At 40.2% G+C, this 27,339-nt stretch overlaps 1 protein-coding gene across 10 annotated transcripts in view; it reads right to left on the reverse strand.

Annotated features, from left to right (window-relative positions):
* The window catches only part of DYNC1I1 (dynein cytoplasmic 1 intermediate chain 1), a 272,137-nt gene that overhangs the window by 191,899 nt on the left and 52,899 nt on the right, over positions 1-27,339 (reverse strand). For 7 of the 10 annotated variants that reach the window (XR_012157549.2, XM_073333889.2, XM_073333887.2 and 4 more), the window contains 2 exons: positions 22,100-22,159; positions 18,029-18,144 (listed from right to left, as the gene is read on the reverse strand). Coding sequence is in view for 9 of the 10 variants with exons in the window: in XM_073333889.2 (XP_073189990.2) it covers positions 18,029-18,144; positions 22,100-22,159 (176 nt within the window). In the remaining variant the exon portion in view is untranslated. The remainder of the gene's footprint in view (positions 1-18,028; positions 18,145-22,099; positions 22,160-27,339) is intronic. The other 3 variants (XM_073333883.2, XM_073333888.2, XM_073333885.2) reach the window with 1 other exon arrangement.

The raw sequence follows: 27,339 nt of genomic DNA on the forward strand, positions 1-27,339 counted from the left end.
GGGACATCTTTTCATGTTGTGTTTGTACATTGTGTAGCATGATGGGGTCCTAGTCCATGACTGGGGCTCCTAGGTGCTACCACAATACAAATTATTAATAATGCAGAAGCATGTGCTTACATCCCATTAGTTAAGCATGTGCTGAAGTAATTTGCTAAATCAGGGCCTCAGTGCTATGGAAAAAGAGAGCAAAAGAAAATCCCTGCCCTGAAGATCTTATAGTCTAACTTAACTCTCAGAAATGTGTTCCCTTCCTTCAACCCCTACTGAATTGTTCTATATTTGTACATGAGAAAGCAACTGGACCCAGAGAAAGGATCTCAAAATTTGGCCTTTTCACAATAAATAATGCAAGTCTATAGTATTCCACACTTCTAAAAAAATTGTGTGTGCAAGAAATCTCCAAATCAGGTGCTAGGTTTTAATTGTTTTGTGTGTGGGGTGGGGTGGGGAGGAGCTGGGGCAGGGGAGAGGGATTGATAGCTAGCAGCATGGAGCCAGCTGGTGAAGACCCTTACTCACAATGTTGAGCAACTACTCAGGGTCTTTCATGTCATTAGGACTGTTTGTGTGGGTAAGTGCTCAACAACATGGGCTGCACAATCTAGCCTACAGGCCCAGATCCCTCAAGATATTTAGGTCCTAACGCCCATTGTTTTCAATACCTTTGAGAATCTGGCTCATAATGACCAATGCTGAAACCTAGTCTGTTTCTTTAACCCACTTTAATAGATATATCTGTGCATTAAGGCCTATGCCACTTAAACATAAACAAACATAACTCACTTAAATTTAAGAAACTATATATTTCGCCACTGTTTCATACCATGGAAACTACCTCAGGGCTACTAAGAAGAGGTTCAAACATCTCTCATGTAAAACACATCATTATGCATTAGAGAAAACTTCATTCACTGGAGAAGAATGGCACAACAGCTGGAAGTGAGCGCCATAAACCACATAAAGTTTTAATTAAATTCATTACAAATTCTTTGTCTCTCAGTGGGCTTGGGAGCAGAGAGAACCACTCAACAATGGCCAAGACACAATCCAGTTTGTCAAAACTAATAACAATACAAGCACATTTCCTCACAGAGGGACATTTTGAAAAAGTTCAAGAATAAGCAAACGTATTACTTTTAATATGTAACATTTATAAATTATTGCAAGATGTGCCTGATCTCAGAGCACAGTTGCAATTCCCTATAGTTCAGTGACTTGCTAGATGTTGTTAAGCAACTGACATAATTAATTGACCAGGTAAATATAGGGGATAAAACCCAGTATTTTTTCTTAAGAAAACCATATTGAGATTAAACTATTTATTGCTATTATTATGATGATTTATTCATCATATCTGCAATGCGCTAAGTCTCTTACAGATACTGTTGTGATAAATGTGATATAGAATTCCAAAGTGTACAGAGAGACACCTTCCCTCCACTATGGAGTTTGCAGTCAATTGGAAAATGGGATGCACCAAACGAGAATTATAAACCTTGGCCCAGATCCTGCAAATTCACACATATTGAACAGTACACACTTGAGTAGTCAATAGGACTAATCATGAGCATAAAGCTAAGCACATGCATAAGTGTTTGCAGGTTCAGTGGCCCAGAACCTCAGACGTATTTCGGCACCTAACTCCCATTGAAATCAGTGGTAGTTAGGTGCTTAAATATCTCTGAGGATCTGGGTCAGGACCATTAAGTAAGGAGAAAGGAGAATGGTATGTGGTTACTAAGCTGTTATGCAAGCTACTTTGTTTTCCAAAGCTAGAAGGCCTTGCAAAAGACTTTTATGTTTAATCAAATCAAACAAAAGGATTCTAAAATGTATAAAACAGTTTCACATGACAACACTATGAGAGATTTCAGCTACTTAGGCTCATGGCAAGCATTTCATTTTGGGCCCAATCCAGCTCCCATTGAAGTCAGTGGGAGTCTTTCCACTGCTTGAAATGGGAATTTGATCTTGCCTGTTGTTACTAAACTATGTCAAGTTGATGAACTTCTAAATGGCAGAGTTACTCTTCCCTAACTTGTTCCCTATGCAGGACTGTAAAGAATTTAAAAAATATATATATTATTGTTGAGTTAACTAATTCAGCAATTTTCTCTAAAAACATACATACATAGCTAGAAGATAAGGATGCAGACCCATTAGCTGGTGTACATTGTCCTGGATAAGTTAAATTGGCTGAGGATCTTTCCCAAGAATTGCCCGATTGGGTCAGATCAGTAGTCTATCCAACCTGATATTTTCTGTGACAGTGCTAACTGTAGGATGCTTCAGAAAAAGATATCACAATTGTCTTCTGTAATAGAATGCTAAACTGTATTATACTATTTTGCCACTAGGTGGCACTGTGTGTAAAATACCTTATTTAATCCATTGCATACAGCCTATGTTGGTCCCAGGATATTAGCGGGACAGCGTAGATGAGGTAATACCTGACACAGCATTAAAGGATCTTATGATAAACACATCTGATGTTCATAAGCAAGCTCTGTAGCCAGTCCATATCTGATAACACAGCATGACATGGCATCGGGAGTAAACTACGGACAGAAACAAAAGGAAAACAGCAAAAAAGGTTGCCGGATCTCATCAACATGACATCTTTGATGCCCCAGAGAACTTCAGCATTGAAAAACCTTTCCAATGGACAGACTGGACGCAGTATTTTGCAAGATTTCAAACTGCAAACAAACTCCACAAAGAAGCTGGAGATGTACAGGTATCTTCTCTAATTTATGGGGGAAGCAGGCAGAACATATCTTTAAATCCTTTGACTTTACTAAAGACAGTCACAAAGATGATTTTGAAAGTGTTCTGGAAATGCTTGATTCATACTTTATACCTCAGAGAAATGTGGTTTAAGAAGGAACATGTTTCACCAGAGAATTCAAGAACCAGGGGAAAACGTTGAATGTTTTATAACAGCTCTGCAGACAGTGGCTGAAAACTGATTTGGGGAATGCAAAACATGAAGATACCAGAGACAAGCTGGTTATTGGGTTAACAGATAAAAACCTTTTGAAGTAGCTACAATTGAAGAGAGATTGAATCCTAAACCACAGTTATATAGACGGCAAAACAGTCAGAATTAGTCAAACAACAGAACAAAAAGCAGGAACAACTTGAAAAACCTGAAACAAGCTTAGAATCTATAAACAGACACCTGAATGTCAGAAAACCCCGGAGGCAAGGACGGAGAATTCCCAGGCTAAGGGGGACAAATTCCAAACTATGTGCCCAAGATGTTGAAAAAGTCATACCTCAAGAGATGATGTATGTCCAGCCATTGATGCAGGCTGTAATACATGCATGACATTTTGCATTTTGCATTTGGACATTTTGCAGCTGTTTGCCATGCCAAAGCAGTCAGAGAGTTGACTCCTATTAGAGACAATCAGGATCCATTGTGTCCGAGATCTATCTCTTGTGATGAGATAGAGCCTGCCTGTAGCACGCAATTCAATATTCATGGCAAGGCTATCAACTTTAAAATTGACTCAGGAGCTGATGTCACAGGCATCTCAGAAGGGACTTACAATCACCTTCAACCCCTCCCAAAATTGAAGTATCCTGGAGGTGTTCTGAATTGCATGGGCCAGGTCACCACAGAAACAACTTAAAAAGACAAAAGCTATGCATACAGGTTACTCCTGGGGGAATTCTGCACCAAAAAATTAAAAATTCTGCGCCCGTACTTTAAAATTCCACAAATTTTATTTGTCAAAATAACACTACAAAATCACACCAGTTTCAATTATTTTGGTAATTTATTTCAAAATTCCTGTCAGCAAGTATGTCTGTAACAATACAGAGACACAAAAAAATTCCCCCAGGAATAGAGAGTTAAAGAAACCCCTATGACATGTCAAATTGGATGGATAAAAGTGATGGAAAATGCCAGTTGTCATAAAGACAAAGAATTCAGTTTCCAGGTCATATATGATCGAGACTGACAGTGGAGAGTTCAGCAAAAACTGTTGACATTTACAGTTTGTTCCTCAGAAAGAACCATCAAGAGAGCAAACTCTACAGATGGTAGATACAGAACAAGAAGAAGACTCAAGGATTACAAACGGATCACAGCCAGTTGTTGAAACAAATGGGTAGCCAGATGACCAAGTTGGTCGGCATTCTGGTCATGTAATTAGAAAACCATTATGGTTCACAGACACTTAGACTAATATGTACTGAACTTCAAAGACAGTGTAAATGTTGTGAATGGTAGGAATGTAGACGTTAAAGGGGCAGACGTAATGGAATGCTAAACTGTATTATACTGTTCAGCCAGTAGGTGGCACTGTCTGTGAAATACAGTATCTTATTTAAACGAACCTCAGCCATAAGTGACAGAGCATTAAAGAATCTTATGAGGAACACGCCTGGTGAGTATAAGCAAGCTCTGTAGCCAGTCCATATCTGGTACAAGTGTATAACCCCCCACCCCATAAAACACCTCATTGTCCTATTCTATAATTTTGCTCCTGAAATCAATAATTAGGGATGGATTGATGCTACACATTTTGGATGTCTGTGTGGGTCCAGGGTTTTTATTCTGACTTATTTCTACCTTTCCTATAACATATATACCTTAAACACAGTGTAAATAAAATGTGTGTATTCAAGAATACCAGCTACTCTAGTGGTTCTCAACCCAGAGGTCCGTGAGCTCTTTCAGGGGGTCTGCAGGGCTCGCTGAAATCTGGTGTTCCGGGTGCCAGCACGCACCCCTCCCTCCCAGCATGGGGCTGAAGCTGGGAGCTGTCCAGGGCTGAAACCCTGAGTGCCCCGCACACACGCTGCAGCTGAGAGCTGGGTCCGGGGGCTGAAACCCCAAGGTCACCCTCCCCCGCTAAAGCAGGAGCAGGAGGGGCTGAAATTCCAAGTTTCCCCCCCGAGCTGAAGCTGGGAGTAAAGGGGGCTGAAACCCTAATGCGGGCAGAAAGCTGAGCCCATGGGCAGAGTTGAGGGGATACAAGGGCGTTGCCCCCCAAACTGCAGTGCCTTACCCAGAGTGGGGCAGTCCTGGGGGCAGCTGAGAATTTTCTATCAGTCAGCTTTCAGGGCAGGTGGCTTCTCTTATGTTGATGAGCCCATTAAAATAAACTATAAGACAGACCTCAGAGGAGCAATTAGGCTATTTTCCTGAGATGTGCCTCACCTATAGAATCCATGATAGGGAGCTGTAGAACAAGAATTTTCAGCTATATAATTTTGACCCTCGTTATCATTAGCTGCATGGGTTAGAATAGAGCAGGGGATTCTAGACTGTGATGCTTTTTCTTTGAGTTGGAAGTGACTAGAAACAAATCCCAAATGGTGAGGATGGGGGTACTTTCACCCATCTACTTCTGCCATACGTTTTTTCTATTCGACAGATGATGGACCCTCCATATAATGGCTTTAACTTATTCTGGCATGGGTTTGCTATCTACTTTCAGGCTTCTTTCAATGTATTATATCTACTAAGTACTAATTAGACCACTGAGGATTACAAATGCCTACTTCTATAAAGCAATCTCTTCTTATCCTTAAATGTTTTAATACAGCCAGAGTTTGCCAAAGGCTACTAAACTGTGTTATCTGAGGTGAAGAGGGTCAGCTTCCTTTGGAGTATTGAGTAGGAATCATTCATCAGCATCAAGTTGGAATTGCTGGGAAAGCACTGGTAGACCATAGAATCATAGAATATCAGGGTTGGAAGGGACCCCAGAAGGTCATCTAGTCCAACCCCCTGCTCAAAGCAGGACCAATTCCCAGTTAAATCATCCCAGCCAGGGCTTTGTCAAGCCTGACCTTAAAAACCTCTAAGGAAGGAGATTCTACCACCTCCCTAGGTAACGCATTCCAGTGTTTCACCACCCTCTTAGTGAAAAAGTTTTTCCTAATATCCAATCTAAACCTCCCCCACTCCAACTTGAGACCATTACTCCTCGTTCTGTCATCTGCTACCATTGAGAACAGTCTAGAGCCATCCTCTTTGGAACCCCCTTTCAGGTAGTTGAAAGCAGCTATCAAATCCCCCCTCATTCTTCTCTTCTGCAGGCTAAACAATCCCAGCTCCCTCAGCCTCTCCTCATAACTCATGTGTTCCAGTCCCCTAATCATTTTTGTTGCCCTTCGCTGGACTCTCTCCAATTTATCCACATCCTTCTTGAAGTGTGGGGCCCAAAACTGGACACAGTACTCCAGATGAGGCCTCACCAATGTCGAATCTTGATCCTTGCTGTTTCCATCCACAATAAGTTTAAAGCAGTATACTAACTGTGAAGGGAATGTTCTCTGTAAAGCGATTTTCCCCTTTGTATAAGATAGGGTATAACTGCGGTGAATTAGTAGAATTTGTCTAAATGTTTTTTTAAAATGGTGACCACCGTGTACAATTGCTATACATGTCAATACACAGAGTCTTTAAATACTATCAATGGGATAAATATAGTACAATGAAGATATACAACATGAGAGAATAAAGACACAACCTTCCCCTACCTAGCAGCTGTCAATTCCTGAAATCCCTATTTCCTAAAGAAATGTTGCTCCAAATCTATCTCAAAACTCTTAACTCAAATGTATTGACAAAAATAATACATATTCATGAGCAATTTCAGGCTATTGATGCTCTCTATTCCCCCCACCTCATCTCAATCCCTTTCTTATGTGAACAAAATGATGTATAATGTGACAAAGTTCCTCCTCTGCCTTGGTGGGTCTTGCACTTTTCGGCGGATCTGCTCGCCTCAGAGGTTCACGGCAGCCCTCAGTTTGGCTGCTTCTGCTAGAGGCTCAAACCTGCCATTCACTCAGCTAACCTCATCACTGGCCAGCATGATGAGAACAATCCCCGCAGTCTCTGTGTCCCACCTCGTGGGTCGTGGACAGGCCAGTTCCCTTTCCAAATTAGACCTTCCCTTCTAGCGTTTCTCACAGACCAGGTCAACTCCTCCTGTGTCCGATCAGGAGTTGGGGGGATGGGGGGTACCCGGGCCCACTCTCTACGCTGGGTTCCAGTCCAGGGCCCTGTGGATAGCAGCTGTCTACAATGTCCCCTGTATGAGCTGCGTGACAGCTACAACTCCCAGGGCTACTTCCCCAAGACCTTCCCCCAGCACCTTCTTCATCCTCACTGCAGGATCTTCCTCCTGAAGCCTGATCACGCTTGTACTCTTCAGTCCTCCAGCAGCATGCCTTCTCACTCCTTGCGCACCCCCTCACTAACCGATGGAACGTCCTTTTTAAACCAGGTGTCCTGATTAGTCTGCCTGCCATAATTGCTTCTAATAAGTTCTTAATTGGCTCCAGGTGTCTTAATTAGCTTGCCTGTCTTAATTGGTTCTAGCAGGTTCCTTATTGCTCTAGGGCAGCCTCTGCTCTGGTCACTCAGGGAACAGAAAACTATTTATCCAGTGGCCAGTATATTTGCCTTCGACCAGACTCCTGTACCCCACTGGTCTGGGTCTGTCACAATAAGATGAAGATTTGAAATCTGCTAGGAGCAAGCCAGTCTAAAGTCAGACTCCTATTTCAATGGGGTTTGACATGTCAGTTGTTCCTGGATTAAAATGGCCAGAATCTTTCCCAACGATACAAGAAAAGAACTAAGATGAGGTTTTAGCTTTGCATCCAGGCTGGGACTATATTTGCATACAGGTGTTAACAGGCCTGTCTCTAAATTCATGGATCATTGTGGGTTTCAAATGTCAGGATACACAGATGACTTGTGGCTAGTTAAAGGAGTCTGAGGTCAAGACCATTAGCATCAGAGCTCTAGTTTTTGCCAATTGTCACCAGGTGTCCCAGTATCTCATTTGAACCAGAACTTCTGTCTAAAAGAGTGGATTGATCTCTACAAGTTGGGGCTAAGCAAGATTACTCCCCTCCAGGACAAACTGGTCTAGTTCTTTGGTGCCGGAGGGGGTCAGCTTCCTGTGCAGCCCTGAACAGGGATCATCCATTAGGATCAGGTGGGAACTGCCAGGAGGGTGGGCACAGATAGACATTCCTTGATCATTCCTGTTTCCATCTGCAATAACTTTGAAGAAGTATCCTAGTTATGTAAGGAATGTTCCCTATGCAACAGTCTACCTTCAAGGAAGCCAAAGCCTCAAAATTAGATTAAAGCTGACATGCCTCTCTGTTCTGTGTTAACCATACCATATACTGTACCTACCATTTACCTTGGACGAGGAGGAGGAGATGGAGACAGGATGGGCTGGGGCTGGCTTGGGTGCAGGTGTGAGGGATGCATGTTGTCCACCTCCACCCCTCCAGAGAATTACTAGGAAAGATAAAATAGCCTAGAGATGCATTATCTTTTCTGTTGAGGATACTGCCTTGTCATCTGTGGGGATCACCAGAGCTAGGAGGTAGTATGGAGGCACCAGGCCTCCATGCAGAGCCCTGGTCTTCAACAGATCACCCCCAGATCGTGCTAGGTTTGCAGACAGTCCTTATAACCTATTCTGAGGGAGTCAAACCATTCACCACCCCTGCTGTTCTCCCACAATGGAACAATCAGGAATGAACTCTGTGAAGAGATCTTTGCAGAGCTACCCTCCCCAGACTTCCTACTGTGGGTTTTACTGTGACAGTAGATAATCCAGGCCAACCATCTGTCTATTAAACCAGTGCTCAGCAGGCAATTTCCTGAGATTTACTGATACTTCATAAATTCTCCAATCCATCTATTGAAAGCAGTTTAGAATCAAGAGAGCTGTCTGCTCAGTATCATTGTGAGCCTATGAAAAACTTTCCTCCAGAAGTCCCCACTTTCACCACCTTCGCACCCAGAGGATACTGCCGTGATAACTGATAAACACACAGGTCGACAATGCATATAGCAGGCTAACATTTCCTTCTCCATTAGCCAAATGAAGCAAGGTTTTCTTACCAAAACTATAACTTTCAGGAGAGTTTTACTCCCCCAGCCTCTTCCCTCCAAACCCAGAGATCCATACCCATCTCCTATGCTCCTACACTTCTTTAGTTTGCCATCCAAAGGAAATAATTACTTCAATGCCAAATGTGCCATTCTGTGCACCAAAACTGACAGCTAACTATTTCCAAAGCCAGGCCACTGTACTAACTCTTAACCACAGAAATATCTACACAAATACAGGCTAAAAATTCATGATAGTTAATAACTTGCTATTCATTTAATAAAACCTGTGCTGTAGTGATAACAATCATCCATAGACCAACTGTGACTGGTAATCTAGTTGATGTAAGTGGCTTTAACAGAGGCAAAAATTAATTGTCCCTGAAACTCTCAGAATGTATTAGTCATAGTTTAACTCAGGGGATTAACAGCAAGTGTGGTTTACTGCAATTTCCACTGTACACATACATTTAGGGTATGATCACAAATCCTGTTGGTTTCAGAGTAACAGCCGTGTTAGTCTGTATTCGCAAAAAGAAAAGGAGTACTTGTGGCACCTTAGAGACTAACCAATTTATTTGAGCATGAGCTTTCGTGTATGCATCCGATGAAGTGAGCTGTAGCTCACAAAAGCTCATGCTCAAATAAATTGGTTAGTCTCTAAGGTGCCACAAGTACTCCTTTTCTTTTTGCAAATCCTGTTGGGTTATTGCAACAGCATTGACAACTCATTTTTTCATGTGGTCCAACCTTAAGGTTGTAGCTGAGGGTCTCTTCTCTATAAACCAATGTTCCATGTAATTATATTCCCTTTTTCCATATCACAAATAGGAACATAGTTTCTGGAGCTTTATTCTTATTATTTTGCACAATCATAAGTTCTGGTGAAGAATTTTTCTAGTTAAATAAAAGTTATCTCTGTACAGCTCCCAATTTTTTTTATCTGCATTTCAAAATAACTGCACGAAACAACCATTTTTTCTGAAAACAGAATACATCATTCTTACAGATCAAGTGTCATTTTATTATTATACCACCAGAGGGTGCTGTTCATATGCTTTTGAAATGTATTTTTATGAATAATTAAAAAATAACTTGGGATATCAAGGGATGGGGATGCAATCGTGACATTCAGTGCCAACAAATCTTTTACCACAGTTCATCAAGTCTAGTACAGTCTGGTACAAAAAGTAATCTTTGTTGATTTGATTAAACAAAGGGGGTTTGAATTTGGATGTTTATGGCTGGGTGAAATAACAACAGCCTCTCATGCTGATACACAAGGGAAAGTGCATTTGTGCTTGTCTTTAGTCCCCAAAACGCTGGCATTTTTCCAGCAGTGTTTCAGCTGCCCTACAAAGTGCCTCGATGGCTTTGGGAGGAAGCGGTTCATGCCAGCTAGAGACAAAAGGTGCTGACTTAAGGCTGAAGAGTGGGGAAATATAGACGTTTATTGTAAAATGTAGACTTTTTACTGGCAGCTACTGAGATGCTGCAGTTTGATTCTGGTATGGTTTGGTTTAGGGAGAAAAGACAAACAGATTTTTTTTAGGTTTCAGAGTAACAGCCATGTTAGTCTGTATTCGCAAAAAGAAAAGATTTTCTTTACCCATTTGAATCAAGTAATAGGCACCAATATAAAAAACAGTCTGTTGCATAATTAGAACAAAATTAGTGACACCATCAGTATTAATAATAATAATGCCCTATTCCTATAAGCATGACAGCAGAGCTGTTGTTATAAGATTTGTTTCTCTTTCATTGATCTGCTTTATGTAGTGTTTCTTTCCCAACTATGTTTTGCATTTTCAACATTCATTCTTTATTTTCTTATTGTGACTCTTTCAGTAGTGTAATCTCCACCTTCCTTGTCTCTCGTTGATCATTTCCATGTCCTTCAGACTCATTTGTTCCCCCTTTCCCAAGCGGTTTTGTGGGTCTTGACATGTCTGTTACATACACTTTGTATCACAGACAAACAGTATGCCAGGTGTCACCATTTTGATGAGGAGTCTAAGCATATGTGGTGTTTTTCTTAAAGCCCTAGATCCTGAAATCATGTGACTAAGCCAGAATCCCTGCTACCGTTAAAAAAAAAAGTACATTTTGAGCCCTCATAGTTACAGAGAAAAGCTTTAAAACATGCTCCCTAAAGGATCAAAACCAGAAGACAAAAATAACTCTCGAGGAATTATTTTTTAAAAATCTTACTCTTTTTAGGCCAATCTCATGATTTTGGGGGCCTGACTCTTGATTTTTTTTAAGTCCTGCAGTCAGCAATCCTGACCTTGGGGTGGTCCCCTGATTCATTTTTTAAAACGTATTACTTTCAGTAACATTACTTTGGAGAATTACAACAGCCAAGAAATACAAAATATCCTATCCACCTGTGAGCCTTCACAGTAGGTTGGCCACTTTATTTGGTCCACTTCAAAACTGAATGAAATGGTTATTTCTTTCTCTTTCCTAAATAGCCCATATTAACATTAGGAATATATTACGATAGCTAGATGGAGCCCAAAGCTTCTTTGATGTAACTCCACTGAAGTCAAAAGAGTTGGATTCCTTGGCTGAGTTTGGCACAATCCTTATAATTTCGGAATAGGTCATTCTGTTTATAGCAGGAGAATAATATCTTCTTGTATAAAAACAAGGTATCAAGTGAAGATCAGAAAATCTTTCGTGCCAAAAGTTCAAATTTCTCTCCCCTATATAAGGAGCTTATTTTTCAGTAAGAGTCTTCAGACCCAGGTACCTATTATAAGTAGCCTAACAAGCCTGAAAAACTGCACAAGCTTAATATCTCCAATAAGAGAGTAGATACCACTAGCATCATAGAAGAGGAATAAACATAACTTGTAGAATTTACTTCTGGTTAAAAGAGAGAGAGAACAAAGTACTAGAAAGGGCAGATGCTTCTCCTGTCTGCGTTATAGTGTTGATGGTGCTCCATTCCCACACATACACCCGTCAAAGGTAGCGCAGACATGCAGACACCTGCACCACTGGGAGCAGCTGCACTTTAGTGGGAGATTCATCCCTGGCAGAGATCAGGCACTATTGTCTTTTCCTCGGTGTGCCACCTGGTAAGGGCAAGCTCTGAATTACTTCTGGGGATGCAGTCACTGGTGAAGGCTACTTCGGAATGCTACTTATGAGAATATGGATGACCCAGTGCAATGGAACAATTTAAGTTTCTTTCTCTATTGCTTGCAATCTCTTCTCTAAGGAGAATTCCCACCATCAAAAGCTCCCTAAGATAAAAGCTGGCATTACTCAGGTCTGAATCAAGCCTAACATGCTTTTCATGGAAATGTAGGATGTGAAGGTAAGATATCTCTGAATATGTTCAAAGGCCAATTATGACTTAACAAGGAGGAGGGAACCCTGTCTTTCTTAGACTCCAAACCCAGGATCTAGATTTTTTGAAGTCATCCACTTCCGGGAAGGAAAGAAAAGAAAGGGTGGATGCTTACTCTGATCTAAACAAATCAAGTAAATTAGGTACTTGTGCTCAAAAGGTGGAAAGGGTACATACACACATCCTCCAAAATAACAGAGTGGGTGGGAGACATAATATATTATTATTCCCCTCAAATAAAGAGAATTACCTGCTCTTAAAAGGAAAGGTAATCTATTTTTAGGTAGGGAAGAATAATGTCATTATTTCTTTTAAAATCAGGAGATACCTTTTCAGTAGCAGAGGAGCTGAGATTCCAGCATTCACAGTAGCTAAAACTCAGACATCAAGTGGTACTTATCAATATGAATTTTTCCTCTACTGGTTTATAAAGGTCCTGACTCCAGGCCAGTGGGGAGCAGCTACTACTGGGGATAAGTCTATATCCCTCAGTGCTCTAGATGCAGCAACCTCTCTGAGAGAATAGACTCCAGACTGATATTTCTAAACCTGAGTTTCTCATGTGTCCCTTTCTGACTAAAAAGATATAAAGCTCTGTTGATAGAAAGTCTGGTCCTGACACCTAATTTGTAACAGCTGCAGGTCTCTGAAAAAGAGATTTTTTAAAATTCCTCGCTTAGATGAAGTAACTATCAACCCCGTTGTAGGGTTTATTGATCGTCTTTTTCCAACTGGAAAACAGGGTTGGGACAGTCTGCTTCTGAAATCCTGCATTTTGCAAGGATTCTAGTGGCCAAGATATACATCTTACAAGTCTGATTGTCAAAATATCATGTAAATAAATAAGCACTGTTACTCTGAGCCATTAGGAACTGAATAACTGGCTCAATCATGGCAAGCTACCTTGGGACAATGAAAAGGCCAAACGTTCTCACTCACAACTGGTAAAACAATCTCTCAAGAGACTATTGGGAATATTTTGTTGTTTGGCACTAAGGGAACATTGTAGAGTTTTCTTTTGGTCTGTTTTTACAAGACAATCTCCTCTGTTCATTGTTACTTTAAATCTTTCAGACAGACAATATGGAAAGACTCAGCCTTCATAAAGAGATTTAGGAGATTGGAATGTAAACCTGGAAGGTAAATTCCAAGCAGACTAGGGGACCAGGAATATGGAACCTATTTATCCCTTGGTGAGTCCAACTAATTACCACTTCAAAAGTCTAAGCCGCTCTTTCCTGGATCTCCTTCTCTACAGGAAGGCTGGTATTTATTTCGAATTTTACTTGTGAAGGGGGAATCCCTTGCAGCTGACTAGAAATGAAGAATAGTTTCAACATATTTCATCCACTTTAGAGCAGACGTTGGGGGGGAATATTCTTTCCCGTGTTTAAATATTGAACCTTGTTCTTCCTGTTTTTGTTTCTTTGAACGTGACCACAGAGGGTGGAGGATTATCAACCAGTAACAAAAATGCTTTTTTCTGCCAGAACTCTGTAGTGGGGTTGTCTCACCTTGTGATGGACCAGCAGAAGTAGAGATGAGGAGCATACAGTGAACTTTAATTCTTCACCTTGCTAGGTTTGGTGTGACCATGAACTTCTATGTCTTTCCTCTACCTCCTCACTATAACTTTGACTTTGAAGGTCAGAATTAGCCAAGCACAGAAAGACCTGGTATTTAGGAAGGGCTCTGTCAGTGCAGGCTATTTGGAGCATCCAGTTCACCCTGACATTGTTTGCCTAGTAATGCTTTTGACCTGCCATATATCCCAACATGGCAACCAATACAGTTCTCACATTGAGCTTCTCTTCAGACAGAGTATCCCATTGACTAGTCCTTGCTCAAGTGTGAGGCAGTCTAAACCTATCTTCAGGGCCTCCACTGCATATGCTATCTTCCCCTAGTTTGCAACCAATGGGCAGGATTTTGGTCTTAGTTGTACTGATGTAATTAGAAGTAACTCTGAAGGGTGAAGGGAATCACTCTTGATTTGCACTGGTGTAAATCAGGTCAGAATCTGGCCCAGTACATGGCTTTGTTCTTCCAGTTTGGAGTTTTATCATCTATGCATTATTAACATTTATTTTCCTGGCTATATGTAGTTGAACAAAGATTCTCCTAAATTGGATCCAGATTTGTCCACTTTACATTTTTCACTTGAGATGTTTAATATCAGATAATGAAATGGCAGGCCTCCCTTACCAGTTCCCCACTAATTTTCCCGGGAAAGGTAAGAGGTTGTCATCTTTAAAGGGATGTCATCTTTAAAGGGATAACTCACCCAGGCAAGGCATTCTGCTAACGATGGGAGGATTTAGTAGTAAAGGAGATCTTTATCACCCACTTCTTCATACAGATGTATAGAGGCAAGCACTTCAATTCAGGCTATTAGAAAAGACAGTTCAGTGGGTGTGACAGCCTGGGCCATTCCACTGGGATAAGTACTCATATTAATGAATGTCTTTAGCATCTCCTAGCTACAGGTAAGGAAATTGCCTCAGGAAGGAAGGACATCCTAAACTTATTTAGCACTGACTTTTTGACATGATCCAGAGATGAGGTGGATACAGACCTGAAGCCCATGAAGTAGTCTCTGCCTCTGTGACAAATCTGACTTCTCCAGTGACCAGGTATCAAATAAATGAGGAGAGCCTGAGCCAAAGTTGAATCTGAAAAAGCCTCCTGAAGCATTCACTTCTTCCATCTCTTCCAGAAAATCTGATTGGCAGGCAGAACCATCAGGAGATGCTGCTCAAGAGGCTGTGTCTGAAGGGAGTGAGGACTCATCCACACAATTGCACACTTCTGGCACCGAGTATTGGGAATAATTTTCCTAATAAGTTTAATAAGGTTTACCATGACTCAGTTTCCACACAGGCATATCTTTATTAGTCCAAAGGCCGCTTGGTGTTGGTTACATCCAAAATACAAAAAGAAAAGGAGTACTTGTGGCACCTTAGAGACTAACCAGTTTATTTGAGCATAAGCTTTTGTGAGCGACAGCAGGAGAGTGGGGTGGGAGGAGGTATTGTTTCATGGTCTCTGTGTATATAATGTCTTCTGCAGTTTCCAAAGTATGCATCCGATGAAGTGAGCTGTAGCTCACGAAAGCTTATGCTCAAATAAATTGGTTAGTCTCTAAGGTGCCACAAGTACTCCTTTTCTTTTTGCAAATACAGACTAACACGGCTGTTACTCTGAATCCAAAATACAAGTACAAGCATATACACACTCATACTCTATATGCCAGCAACAATACATTTGCAAGCATTGGCCAAATACTCACAACAGGATCAGGCTTGGGGATACCTTCCCTCCATGGCATTACTCCAGGGGAGTAAGGAAAAGCTCTCACAAAGAAACCCCTAAAATCTTTGTCTTTTTATACACTATGGCTGACAAGTGATGTCACTGCTGATTATCAGACCTTGGGTAAGGCTAGATGAAGCAGCATAGGGCTGACCCCTGTCTTCTGCCCCGGTCAAGACAAGAGCAATGACTAAGCCCCTTTCTTCAAGGTCCTTTTCTTACCTCATTTTGCCATATTTTTCCCTAACTACTAAACTAAGCATTTTTTTATAATACAGTAAACAAACCAATCGTTTCCTGAGCCTCGTACCCAATTAACCATATTTTCTTTATTTCTGTTACCTCAACCCAAACCTTAAATAAGATGATGCAGAAATGTCAAGCATCACTACACATTTAACACAAACAATCCTCCTTTCTCATGAGTTCATTCTTTTTGGTCACATGCTTTGGGCCTTGTGTTAACATCAAAACTCAATTTAAAACCATAGTTCACTCATGTCTAATGTGGGCCTATAGTCCTATACCAGGTGAATAAAATACCAATTATTGGAAAGTAAACTTGTTATAGAGTGGAGAGGAATTTGAATGTTTGGCACGAGGGCCCTCCCCTGTTGAAATCTTAAAGGGACAGGAGATAACCCAGTTGTAAAAAAAACAAGCAGGAGTATTTCCAATATATAAATATGTATCTCTTCAAGCAATAACTTACATTTAGGCAAACTTATTGATTCACCCATTGCAATCTTCTTGATCCTTTTATATAGGGCCCAACCAAATTCACAGTCCATTTTGGTCAATTTCACAGTCAGAGGATTTTTAAAATAATAAATTTCATGATTTCAGCTATTTAAATCTGAAATCTCACATGTTGCAATTGTAGGGGTCCTGACCCATAAAGTGGTTGTGGAGGGGGATCACAAGGTTATTGTAGGGTGGGTTGCGCTGCTGCCCATGGCGGTGCTGCCTTCAGAGCTGAGCAGCTGGAGAGCGGTGCCTGCTGGCTGGGAGCCTAGCTCTGAAGGCAGAGTCGCTACCAGCAGCAGCGAAGAAGTAAGGATGGCATGGTATGGTATTGCCACCCTTACTTCTGTGCTGCTGCCTTCAGAGCTGGGCAACTGGCCAACAGCCGCCACTCTCCGGCTGCCCAGCTCTGAAGGCAGCACAAAAATAAAGGTGGCAATACCATGACCCCTTAAAATAACCTGGTGAACCCCCCCTGCAATTCCCTTTTGGGTCAGGACCCCCAATTTGAGAAACGCTGGTCTCCGTGAAATCTGTATAGTATAGGGTAAAATCACACAAAAGAACAGATTTCACGGTCCATGACGTGTTTTTCATGACCGTGAATTTGGTAGGGCCCTACTTATATGTTATTCTTATTCTAGTTGGGAGGATCAAGATTATTTTCTGTAGTACAGCACCCAGTTATCCTTTGAACACTTCCTGTTCATTCATATGCCCTAATTGTAACATGTGCCTCAGATATTGCTCTAATTCTTATGATGACCTTTCCAGGGTGTGCTTAATGTGTTATACTTTAGTTTTCCTCTACCTTTTCTGTACAGGGTGACAAATGACAAATAAAATATTTAACAAAAAGGCGCATATTGCACCAGGCTATTATTTAACTGGAACGAGATTAAATTAGAATCAATATACACCAGCCATGGGCATAGTTTTGGGGGACCACAGGGAGCCTCAGGCAGGCACAGAACTTGCCTTGCCACGTGGCCCCATTGGCCTGACTGCAGCTGCCCCAGGCCCCAAATATAGAAGTCAAACTATGCCTATGACACCAGCACAGCGCAATGAAGGCAAATATATGTATTAAGTAACTTAAGCTAATGGTCAGAGCAGTACTAGAATGCCAAGTATTCATTTTATATCTTTATTGATGACAAAACTGAACATACCAAACAGCAACTCTGTGTATACAGACATTAGGGTTGTCAGCAGGGATAGAACCCAGGACTGTCAACACCAAAAGTGAGAAGACCCCATTCCTTGAACAGCTGTAAGCTGCAGGTTCTAATCTTGCTGGGACCATCCACTAGAGAAGACATCATCACAATAAGCCATGTTATTAAAGTAACATTCAAATATTGCCTCTTTATAGAACCTTAGGAATTAATACACTTCCCTGAGAAAGCAAGAAAACAGCATGAAGCAATCTCTTAACTAGATACATAATGATTTCTTTGAAAATATGCCCTCATTATATCACTGTCAGAACACTCTTTTTTGTAAGGCTGTTGTACTTTAATTCCACCTGTATTTAAACTCATTATTATAATTACTCTCAATGACAACCCTTTATCACACAAACAGGAAATGTGTGATAAATAGAAATATCACCATTCTCCCTCATTTAAAAAAACCCCTCAAATAAACCAGCTTATATTATTTTTATCCATGCTACAAAATATTCTTGACAAATTTGGAAATAGGAACTATTTTACCTTCAGACTGATGTGTAGCAAGAGGTGTCTGAGTCTCCTTGGAGTAGGACACCACTTCCCGAGGTAAGAAATCAACCTGGGTAATCTTTGACACACCTAGCTTGTGCAGTCTCCGTCTAAGATTTAATGTGAGATCAGAAGGTTAGTCAAGTAAGCATATAGCACTGTTACATTAAAATACCGCAGTGAGCTTTCACAGACAGGATGACAAAATTTTAGTGTCTGCTAAAATGAAAACTAATAAACTAAGTATGGTTAGTTTATTGGGAAGCATCTAATAAAACACACTGACTTTGCACTGAAGGAAATTAACCTGAGAACTACTATCCAAAATAGAATTAAAGTTAATAAACTGTGCGCTACATATTTCTGGCTTTTTTGGGCTAGAGTTCAAGTTGTGGGGATGAGATGTAATAGGGAGGGCAAGAAATGTTGTAATGTAAAAGTAAACCAGTATCATATGGATGACAGCTAGTTTGCTCTCCAGCTACTGCTGCATCAGCTATATGTATTTTTTTTTCTGATTCGTCTGACTCGCAGAGTGTAATTGTGCTAAATACAATTAGATTCACTAGGTAACCAGTGTGAATCCATCATATCAAGTAACAATCCACTAGAGCAATAGCTGTTACACCTTGTGATTCATTTTTACAAGAGAAGTAATGAGCCTGCCTGATGCCAGTTTTCAAGGATGTGCCTCTGCTGATGTGAAGAAAAGCAATTCATGTTTTAAAACCCTACATGGAAACCTAGAATCTTCTGCTACCTGAGATACATTGTGGGGATCTGTAACACCTACCAAAAGTTTACTCTCATGCTGCTTATCTGCAACAACTTTGACTAAATGTGGTGAGGATTCAAACTTTAAAAATTAACGTTAAATGTCATGTACCCTTCCTTTTCCTACCATCACTGATTTGAAATCTACATTGTTTATATGATTAAATAGACTTCTCCTATGTAGTCACCTCCTATCTAGGCCTATGATTTCTTTACTGAAATCCCGAGGAATTCTTCACTCATATAACTTCTCTATTGTGGTCTCAAATGAGTATTGGTGCCATGCTAATTTGTGCTTCTAAAATAGTAGGCCCTGTGTGTTACCTTTATAGAATCCCATTCAATACTAAAGATAATACTGTATCAGTTCACTCAATAACTCTTTGCATGAGGGAAAGTCTGACTTGAGACTTGGTCAACTGATTTGCAGACTAATAGTCTGCACATGAGTTAAAGTCCATTGTAGAGAACTCCACTGAAAGAACATGTTGCATTTTTAATCTCAAACATGTCTAATTTAGGCATTGTTTACGGATCCATAGCTCACTAGTGTCTTGCGCAGATAATCACCTCTTATGTCAGATGGTGTTTCTTCATCTAAAAAGTGTGTGGCCTCATAGCACACCTTTTGGCTACATGAATCAGCCAACAAAGGTGCTTGTATAACCAGAAGCTGGTCTAGCCCTTGATCACAAATACGTGACCTCCATTCAGGACCTGAGCTCCACAGCTATAAGCTAAAACGTCCTATTCCAGAACTCAAGCTTCCTGTAAGGCAGCACACACATCTGCCATCAACCATGTCACCTTCCCATTCACATGCATCTTTCCTTTTAGATGCTCTTAAGCCCTTTGAGTCTACAGCCCGCTGAGTGTTTTTGGATTTGCAGAATCTTTAAGGGATACATTTTCAAAGCTGTTCATAGGGTCTTAGTCATGGAATGTCACTAGGGACTGAGCAGCTAAATCTCCAGTCTTTTACATCAAAAAAAATATCTCTATGTCTGTAGAAACCAGAAGAGATACAACTCCACTACAGGCATTTTAGCCATATGGACAATTTGTATGCAATCTACAGAATTTATTGTGTATCATTACTTTTTCTAATGTCCGTATCGTCAGAGGAGGCCCCGTTTCTCCTGGTAAAACTGTCCTTGTGAAGGATGGCTGCTATTGAGAAATGGACAGAACTCATCACACATTGGAGAACATGTGCCTGTGGTACACCCAGCCTTGCTATGAATACACTCTCCTGATCCTTTATTCCTTCCTTGCACTGTCAGTGCATGCATGAGAGAAAGCTCCTGGCTGTCATGATGCTTATCCATACATGTGCCACTTTTGCCCCTGCTCCTTGCTTTTTCCTTCTAAAAGGAAGGAAACTTGGGTGACTTTGATGCGTGGGGATGCTCACCTTCCAACCCACATTGCTGGGAAGGGATGCTAGGATTTCTATCAGGATTCTTTATGTGAATACACTTTGAAAATTCCATTTTTTGTATCATTTTCCAGGTAGTACTGTAGGAGTTGGCTACATCTGAAGCCACACCTCCCATCACAACTGGCCACTGAAAAGGAGGAGGACAAAAGCTGTTTAACAATTCTGGGGTGGAAGAGTAACATTGATGAACCCTACCCCAGAACTTCTGACTGTAGTGCAGGGAAGTGGGAGGATGTCTGCTACACTGCTGCTATTCTGATATTTTTTTCTTCTTCTTTTCCTGCTATGAATAGTCCAGTGCCTGACTAGATTACTACTAATAGCTTTGCCAAGCACCAAGGAAAGTGAAATTGGCATGATCTTTATCATTTGCATTATGACCAACTGGATTCTGAATAGCAGCTGTGAAATTTACCAGAATCTTGTCAATTTCAATCTGCTGTCAATGTGAAAACTATGAGTAGCAGCATAATCACTAGAAATATCTACCTGTAGACTCACAAAAATAGTACTATATAAGTTCACATTTAAAAGATTAGCTTCTGAAACATCAGGGCTGGAAAATTTTATTTAAACAAAAGCTTAAACGTTGCACAAATTGATGGATTTCCTCTCAACAGGAAAAGTTTCCTTACCACCACTGCAAGAGGATTTTCAAGCCTATATTTTGTGGCATATTTTTCCCTCTCATTTTATTTCTTCATTCATGACTTAAACTCGTATTAACTCTCACAATATAAACATAGAAAAACAACTTTCACACCTTGAGACGCATTGGCAGGAAATGATTGGGTAGCTTAGCCTCTGATTCTTGTGCTACAGTATTTCCCACACTGGCCAAACTATTTGTGATAACTTTTGTGATCACATGGATGATATCCAAATCAAGATCATCACCAAGCCATACTTTCACTTTGAACTTCAGTTCCATCTCCAGTGTGATGCAAACATTAGGGGAATCAGGAGATATTTGGAGTTTCATGTGTCATTGGCCAAAACTGATTTCTGCTGATTGGTCCATTATAAAAATACTTCAAAATATGGATTTCGCTATTGTACAACAATAATATGGATTTCACTATTGTACAGACACCTTTCATACTAAATAAATTTGACCCTTTTAAAAAATATATACCAGCTACTCAGTGGTAGTGGTTAGTTTCAGTTACTCAAAGCAGTTAACTTTTTCCACAAGCACATGGCAAAAGTACCCCAAGCTAGAAAAAGTATTAATTTCAGCCTAATTATAAGTAAACAAACCTTAACTGACATAGACTCAATTAAAAAGTAAAATGACTCTGGGGCTGTGAAAGTGATAGTTTTATTTGCTAAGGGTACAAATATAATTGTTCACATTATTAACTCTTAAGGAAGGAGAAGGTGTGATTATTACTGCATAAGGAAAACAACTTTAACTTTAACTATGGTAAAGATGGGGATAGGGGAGCATCCTGTGAGTAATTCAGTATGAAAAGTCAGAATTAACAAACACTAACTAGACATTGGTATAATTAACTGCATGTATTACATTTTCAATTAAAGTGCCACTATAATAACATTTCATCCATAATGAAATGGTAATGTTTGTTATTGTTCTCGGACAGCAGAAATTGCAGGTCATCTTTTTATAGGCTTTTTTTCCTGTTTCCTCATTAAAAAAATGTCTCTGCCAAAGCTTAATATCACTGGTGAAACTAACAAAAGAAAACTTAAATTATGGTACTTTAGATTCACCAAAACAATAATAAAAATAAATTAAACCCACACAAAAGCAGCTCAATTGGGAAGCATTTTCAACATAACTCTTGCAAAGAAATAATAAAACAAATAACAAAAGAGCTGACATATACCCAAGTTCAGAGTCAGACTGGAGCTGCAGCACTGAGGGGTCTGTGTCCCACTGCAGGGTCCTAAGGGAGTTATCAGCCGTGCAGCACAAAGGAAAAAAAGAACACAGAGAATTAACTGAAAGATGAAAAAAAGCTCATCTCATTGATTACATGCTGTATACAGTATATACACAGGACACACCTCAAAGTACAACTGAGCCACAATTAATGTCAAACAAGGTTTGATGCTAGACTACAAGAGCAGGTAATTTATTAAAATTACATGGAACTGGAGTACATTGTACTAGTAAACAAAGGAAAGAGACTTCAGTCTGAGGCTTTCTTTTCAAAATTTACATAATAAAAATGTGTAAATTGGATCTCTAAACAATTTACAGACTCACTAGTTGTTCCCTGTGTACTCACAATAAGCTGTAAGATTTACAGTAGGCATTTATTAGAGGTTACAATGATATGGGATGTATGACGTGATGTACTTGAACTCTCCCCATGAAACCTCACTGAATAATTTAGCCCTTAATATGCCTTCTGAAACTGACAATAAGCCATTATATACAAGTTAAAGTCTTTTTTGTGATGTCATGGATCACAAATTATAATGTTTAATATTTTGTGGGACAAGGTAAACAAACAAGTATTTTTTTCACCGTATAAGAATCCATCCTGACTTTTTAAAAAAAGTTATTTCAATATAATTACCTGCCACTGATTTTTCTGATTTTTCACGATGGAAGCACTGTGCTATCAAAGAATAGATGATCCAGCCATGCAGCCTTAGCTGAAGATTTCATAATGTAGCACAATGAAACTTTCCATCTGAGGAGGTCAGATCACTTTACAAGCCCTAGTAAGACTCTCTGAATTCTTATGAAGTGGTGTAATCCCCCAATTTATAAATGAAGGAATTGATACGCCAAGAGGTTCAGGCCAAAACGTTCAAAAGTGGCCACTCATTCCAGGTATCTTGATTTTTGGCTTCCCAATTGGAGACGCCTCTTAAAAACGTTGGCCCACGTAACTTGCCCGTCTGTGGCAGAGGCAGGCAGAGAACCCAAGTATCCCTAACTCCCTTTCCTGTGATTTAAGCATTAGACTATCCATGGTCTTCATTAGCAGATGTTAAAACAAAGTGAAACAAGCCTCCTTCTCCTTCACAAAAACAACTAACTTATCTGATGTTACACATCATGATGGCCCCTAAATTGGTGAGCTCCCCACCTTTTTTGATCCAACCCTATTTATTTCAATCCAGATTTCAAAGGTGTACACAAAATATTTTTTTACCATGTTTACCCAGTACAAATCATATAATCCAATGCAGATTTTTGCACAGTACCTACTACAAAATGGCAACCTCTGCTCATGTATAATCTGAAGAAACTGCCTCAATCCATACAAATGCTGCAACCTACTATACTTGATAAGCTCATCACTCTGATGCCAATGTCAACTCACTCTCTGGGGAGGTGAGCAAGGTCATGAGGCTGTACTCTGACATGTCAAAATGAAAAAGAATCAATCAATCTTATACCCATAAACATGTACAAACAATGAAGAATTAAAACAAGAAGATATATAGATTTGGTATGATGCAAGGGCATTCGCTCCCATTAGCTGTAATGGGAGATGTGCAACACAGAAAATGTTGTCCAGAGATTTTGTGACGTGTCTCAGAATTATTCTAGGAGACTTCTCTAGAGCAGGAGTCTATCTTGTCTGCCTAAGCTAGGATGTTGTAAAACAGACAGAGAAGAATCAAGACATTAGTGAAGAGTGGAATTTGTCTCTGCAATGCAGGTAAAGAGTTGAATGTCTGATGGTAGGGAAAAATCTCAGTGCCTAATGCACTACAGAGATTGCTAAGAAACACAAACCATCTGGGTTAAAATGACCCCTGAAATGCTGCCAAGGGCAGTAACACATAGTGTGATTTCATGAGTAAGTGCCAATTTTTAACGTTATGGCTACCTTGGGGCCACTTATATTTGCACACCCATGTTTTCCAAACACTTAGGAAAAAGATATATGTAGCTTGTTTGAGTCAGATATTCCCTCTTTTCACCATCTACTTTCAGACCTGTCAAATTTCCCAAGAGACAACCAATATTCCATTAGGGAGAATTCCATTACAGTGTAATTAAAATGAGAGCTTAGCAACAGAATGCTCAAAGACTATACTAGGTCTGTTCAAATTAACACCAGGTCAGAAGTAATTGTGAACTGTTACCATCTAATAGCCATTTGGTGTCTTGAAGGAAGTAAGTTCTGAGCTCTCCATCCAGCTAGGAGCTGGACAGATGTCAAAATCACAAAAGACACGACCACAATTGATATTTATTTGTACAATAGTTGAAAGACCCAACAGAGTGATATCAGCTTTATTGTTATTACAATAGCATCTACAGGCCACAATCAGAGAGCAGGGTCTCATTCCTTACATACAGTACAAACATAGTAAAGACAATTTCTGACATAAACAGTTTACAATCCAGGTTATGAACATGGAGACTCAACCCCCCAATCCTCTTAAATTTCAAGTTTCTCAGACCTCGAACTATGTCACTTTATGTGTATGGGGTACTATGGGACCCTGAACCTGATTTGGGGCCTCTAGATACTAATATAAATGTTTAAAAATAACATTCCACCCTTCTGAGACAAAGCCAGTGTTAGCAGTTTTGGGTGGGTATGGAAAACAATTTTTCAACCTCCACTCAAAAATGTAACACACCTCCATTCACTGCGATCCTACCACAGTGCACAGAACTGACCACAAGGTTTGAGGGATGGTTAGTAAGATGATTCTTTGGGGCACTTCCAAACTTGAGTCTGCAGGAAGTGGGGCTTCAGGTCACTAATTTCCTGCTCCAGGACAAATAGAGCCTAAATTATTGTGCGTAAAAATTGTGTGTAAAAATTTTCTGTGCACAGGGCCAAAGACAGAACATTTTCCAAGGGACAATATTCCAAATAAGCCAGGGTCTAGAATTGTCCCTTGCTACTTCTTGCTACTTGGAGGAATCTCTGAGCATTCTCATGAGTATTAGCATTAAGCTTAATCTTCCTTGGACATCTGTAGGGTAGACCATGAGTGTCCTAAGAGCTCCATGAAAAATCAGTGGCAGCCTTTTAAATCTAGGGCTTGACTTACTTTTTCAGGGTTTTCTTCACAAAGAAAAGGACTAGAAATTATTTCTTCCCTAAATGCAAATTGAAATTAGCCTCAATACTTGTATATGCCCAAAACTGGGGGAAGGGAAAGGACATTGGAGCCTGTAAAATCTGCACTGAGACCAGTTTTGTGCCTAGAAGTGCTGTTTGCAGGTCAGCATGCATCCATTGGAGCAATGCAGGGAGTTAACAGTGCTGCTACCACACTGGACCTATTCTGAGGACATAACCCACTAAAGTCCAATGAGAAACTTTCTAACAATTCTCATGGAGTTTGGATCAGATCCATGACATTTCCACTTTCAAGGCACTTTTCACCAAGTTCAGTCACAAAAAAACATTTAAATGGAAAAAAAATGAAGTCTCAATTCATATTTTCACTGTATTTACATTAAAAATAGCCAACATGAGTGGAGTGCAACTGAAATCAGAACAAGGTCCACAATATATATTCTCCTTAAGAGTATTGAAAGTCTGAAACTATAAAATGGAGAGGTCATTTTTTGCAGAATTATTTTAATACTGATGTATTTGTCCGGCAATATTTGGTTTCAGAATCATTCTACTCTTCTACAGTGTGCATATCTTAGAAGATACAAAAAGGGTGTGGCCAAGGAGTGGTCATTTGACCCCATCATCCAACTTCACCACAAACAATTGGGAAGTTAAGCAGTAACTTACCCATTTTAGCCTGGTATATGAAACACCCCTGCAAGGGAACATTCCAGGGGATATAAGTTATTGGGCTCAGTACAAGAGTAACCAGATGAAGTTCTATGGCCTGTGTTATATGGGAGATCTGACTAGATGATCTAATTGTCACTTTTGGCCTTAAAATCTACAAAAATAGATTGCCAGAAACCCAGTGTCTGAGAGATGGAGCAGAGTGGGTGAAGTGGGAGCTGGTATGGAAATATGGGGCTTCCTTGCAGATGCCCTTGCTTCCACTGGTCGCCTGAGATCCATTAGTTTTGAGCCTTGAATACCTTGTTTCTTCTGTGGGTGAATCAAACACACACACACAAAATGTGGTATTTATAGGAAACTCCACAAATGAGGGCTCAGTGAGTTACAGTTCGAGAGAGCAGCTCAGAAATGAGCCAGATCAGGCCATTCCCATCACTCAGAAAGTGCAGACATTATTTTAGTCAGACTGCACTACATTGTTTCAAAGCAGTTGGTTGCATAAGTCTCCCACTCAGTGACAAACAATAGCCCCGCTATCAATCTTCCTGTGACATGTTTGCTGAGCAATTTCTGCCCTTGGTTGTTTGAAGGCTAAAAAGCAGTGTAGCCATTGTCAAATATGAATTGTTCTTCAGCTTTCCTTGAACAAGAAGCTGCATGTAAGGAATGAGGCTTTTTAGATCATGGCTGCAACTTAATAGGAAAGGTACAAGTGCGGGTCCAAGTTGGGTTATGCCCAACTAAACTGAACCATTTTCATACTCTTCCAACAGAATTCCACATTTTCATATTCTGCATTTACCTAATAATATGAACCCAATTACTACTCTACATGTATCATGTCTATCTGTCATGAGTAAAATTCAGGACTGCGCATTTAGGGTACGTCTACAGTGAAATTAGACACCCTTGGCTTGCTCATGCCAGCTGACTTGGGCTCAGGCAAAGGGGCTGTTTAACTGCAGTGTAGACTGTCAGGCTTAGTCTGCAGCCAGAGCTGTGGGACTTTCTCACCTCACAGGGTCCTAGAGCCCAGGCTCCTGCCTGAACATCTACACGACATCATTGTGAATGGAGCAGGCAAAAAGATCAATCAATAAGAAAAACATTGCACAGAACACCACAGTTTGATTTGGGTCAAAATTTCCACAAGGCTCAGACCAATAAGTACTTTAAAGTATGGTGCATCTGCAAATTAAAGGAATACATTGAAAAACAGATGACATCAAACTCATCTATTTAAAAAATAATTTATATAAGAATAAGCTTACTGTGAAACGTATTTTAAAAGACACCAGGAATACAGACTACTTTTAAAGTATGTGATTGAATGTACTTTTTCATTATGAAAGTAAACATTGCTGCCTATCTTCTTCTCCTTT

Source organism: Lepidochelys kempii, chromosome 2 (genome assembly GCF_965140285.1).
Source record: "Lepidochelys kempii isolate rLepKem1 chromosome 2, rLepKem1.hap1, whole genome shotgun sequence".
NCBI lineage: Eukaryota > Metazoa > Chordata > Testudines > Cheloniidae > Lepidochelys > Lepidochelys kempii.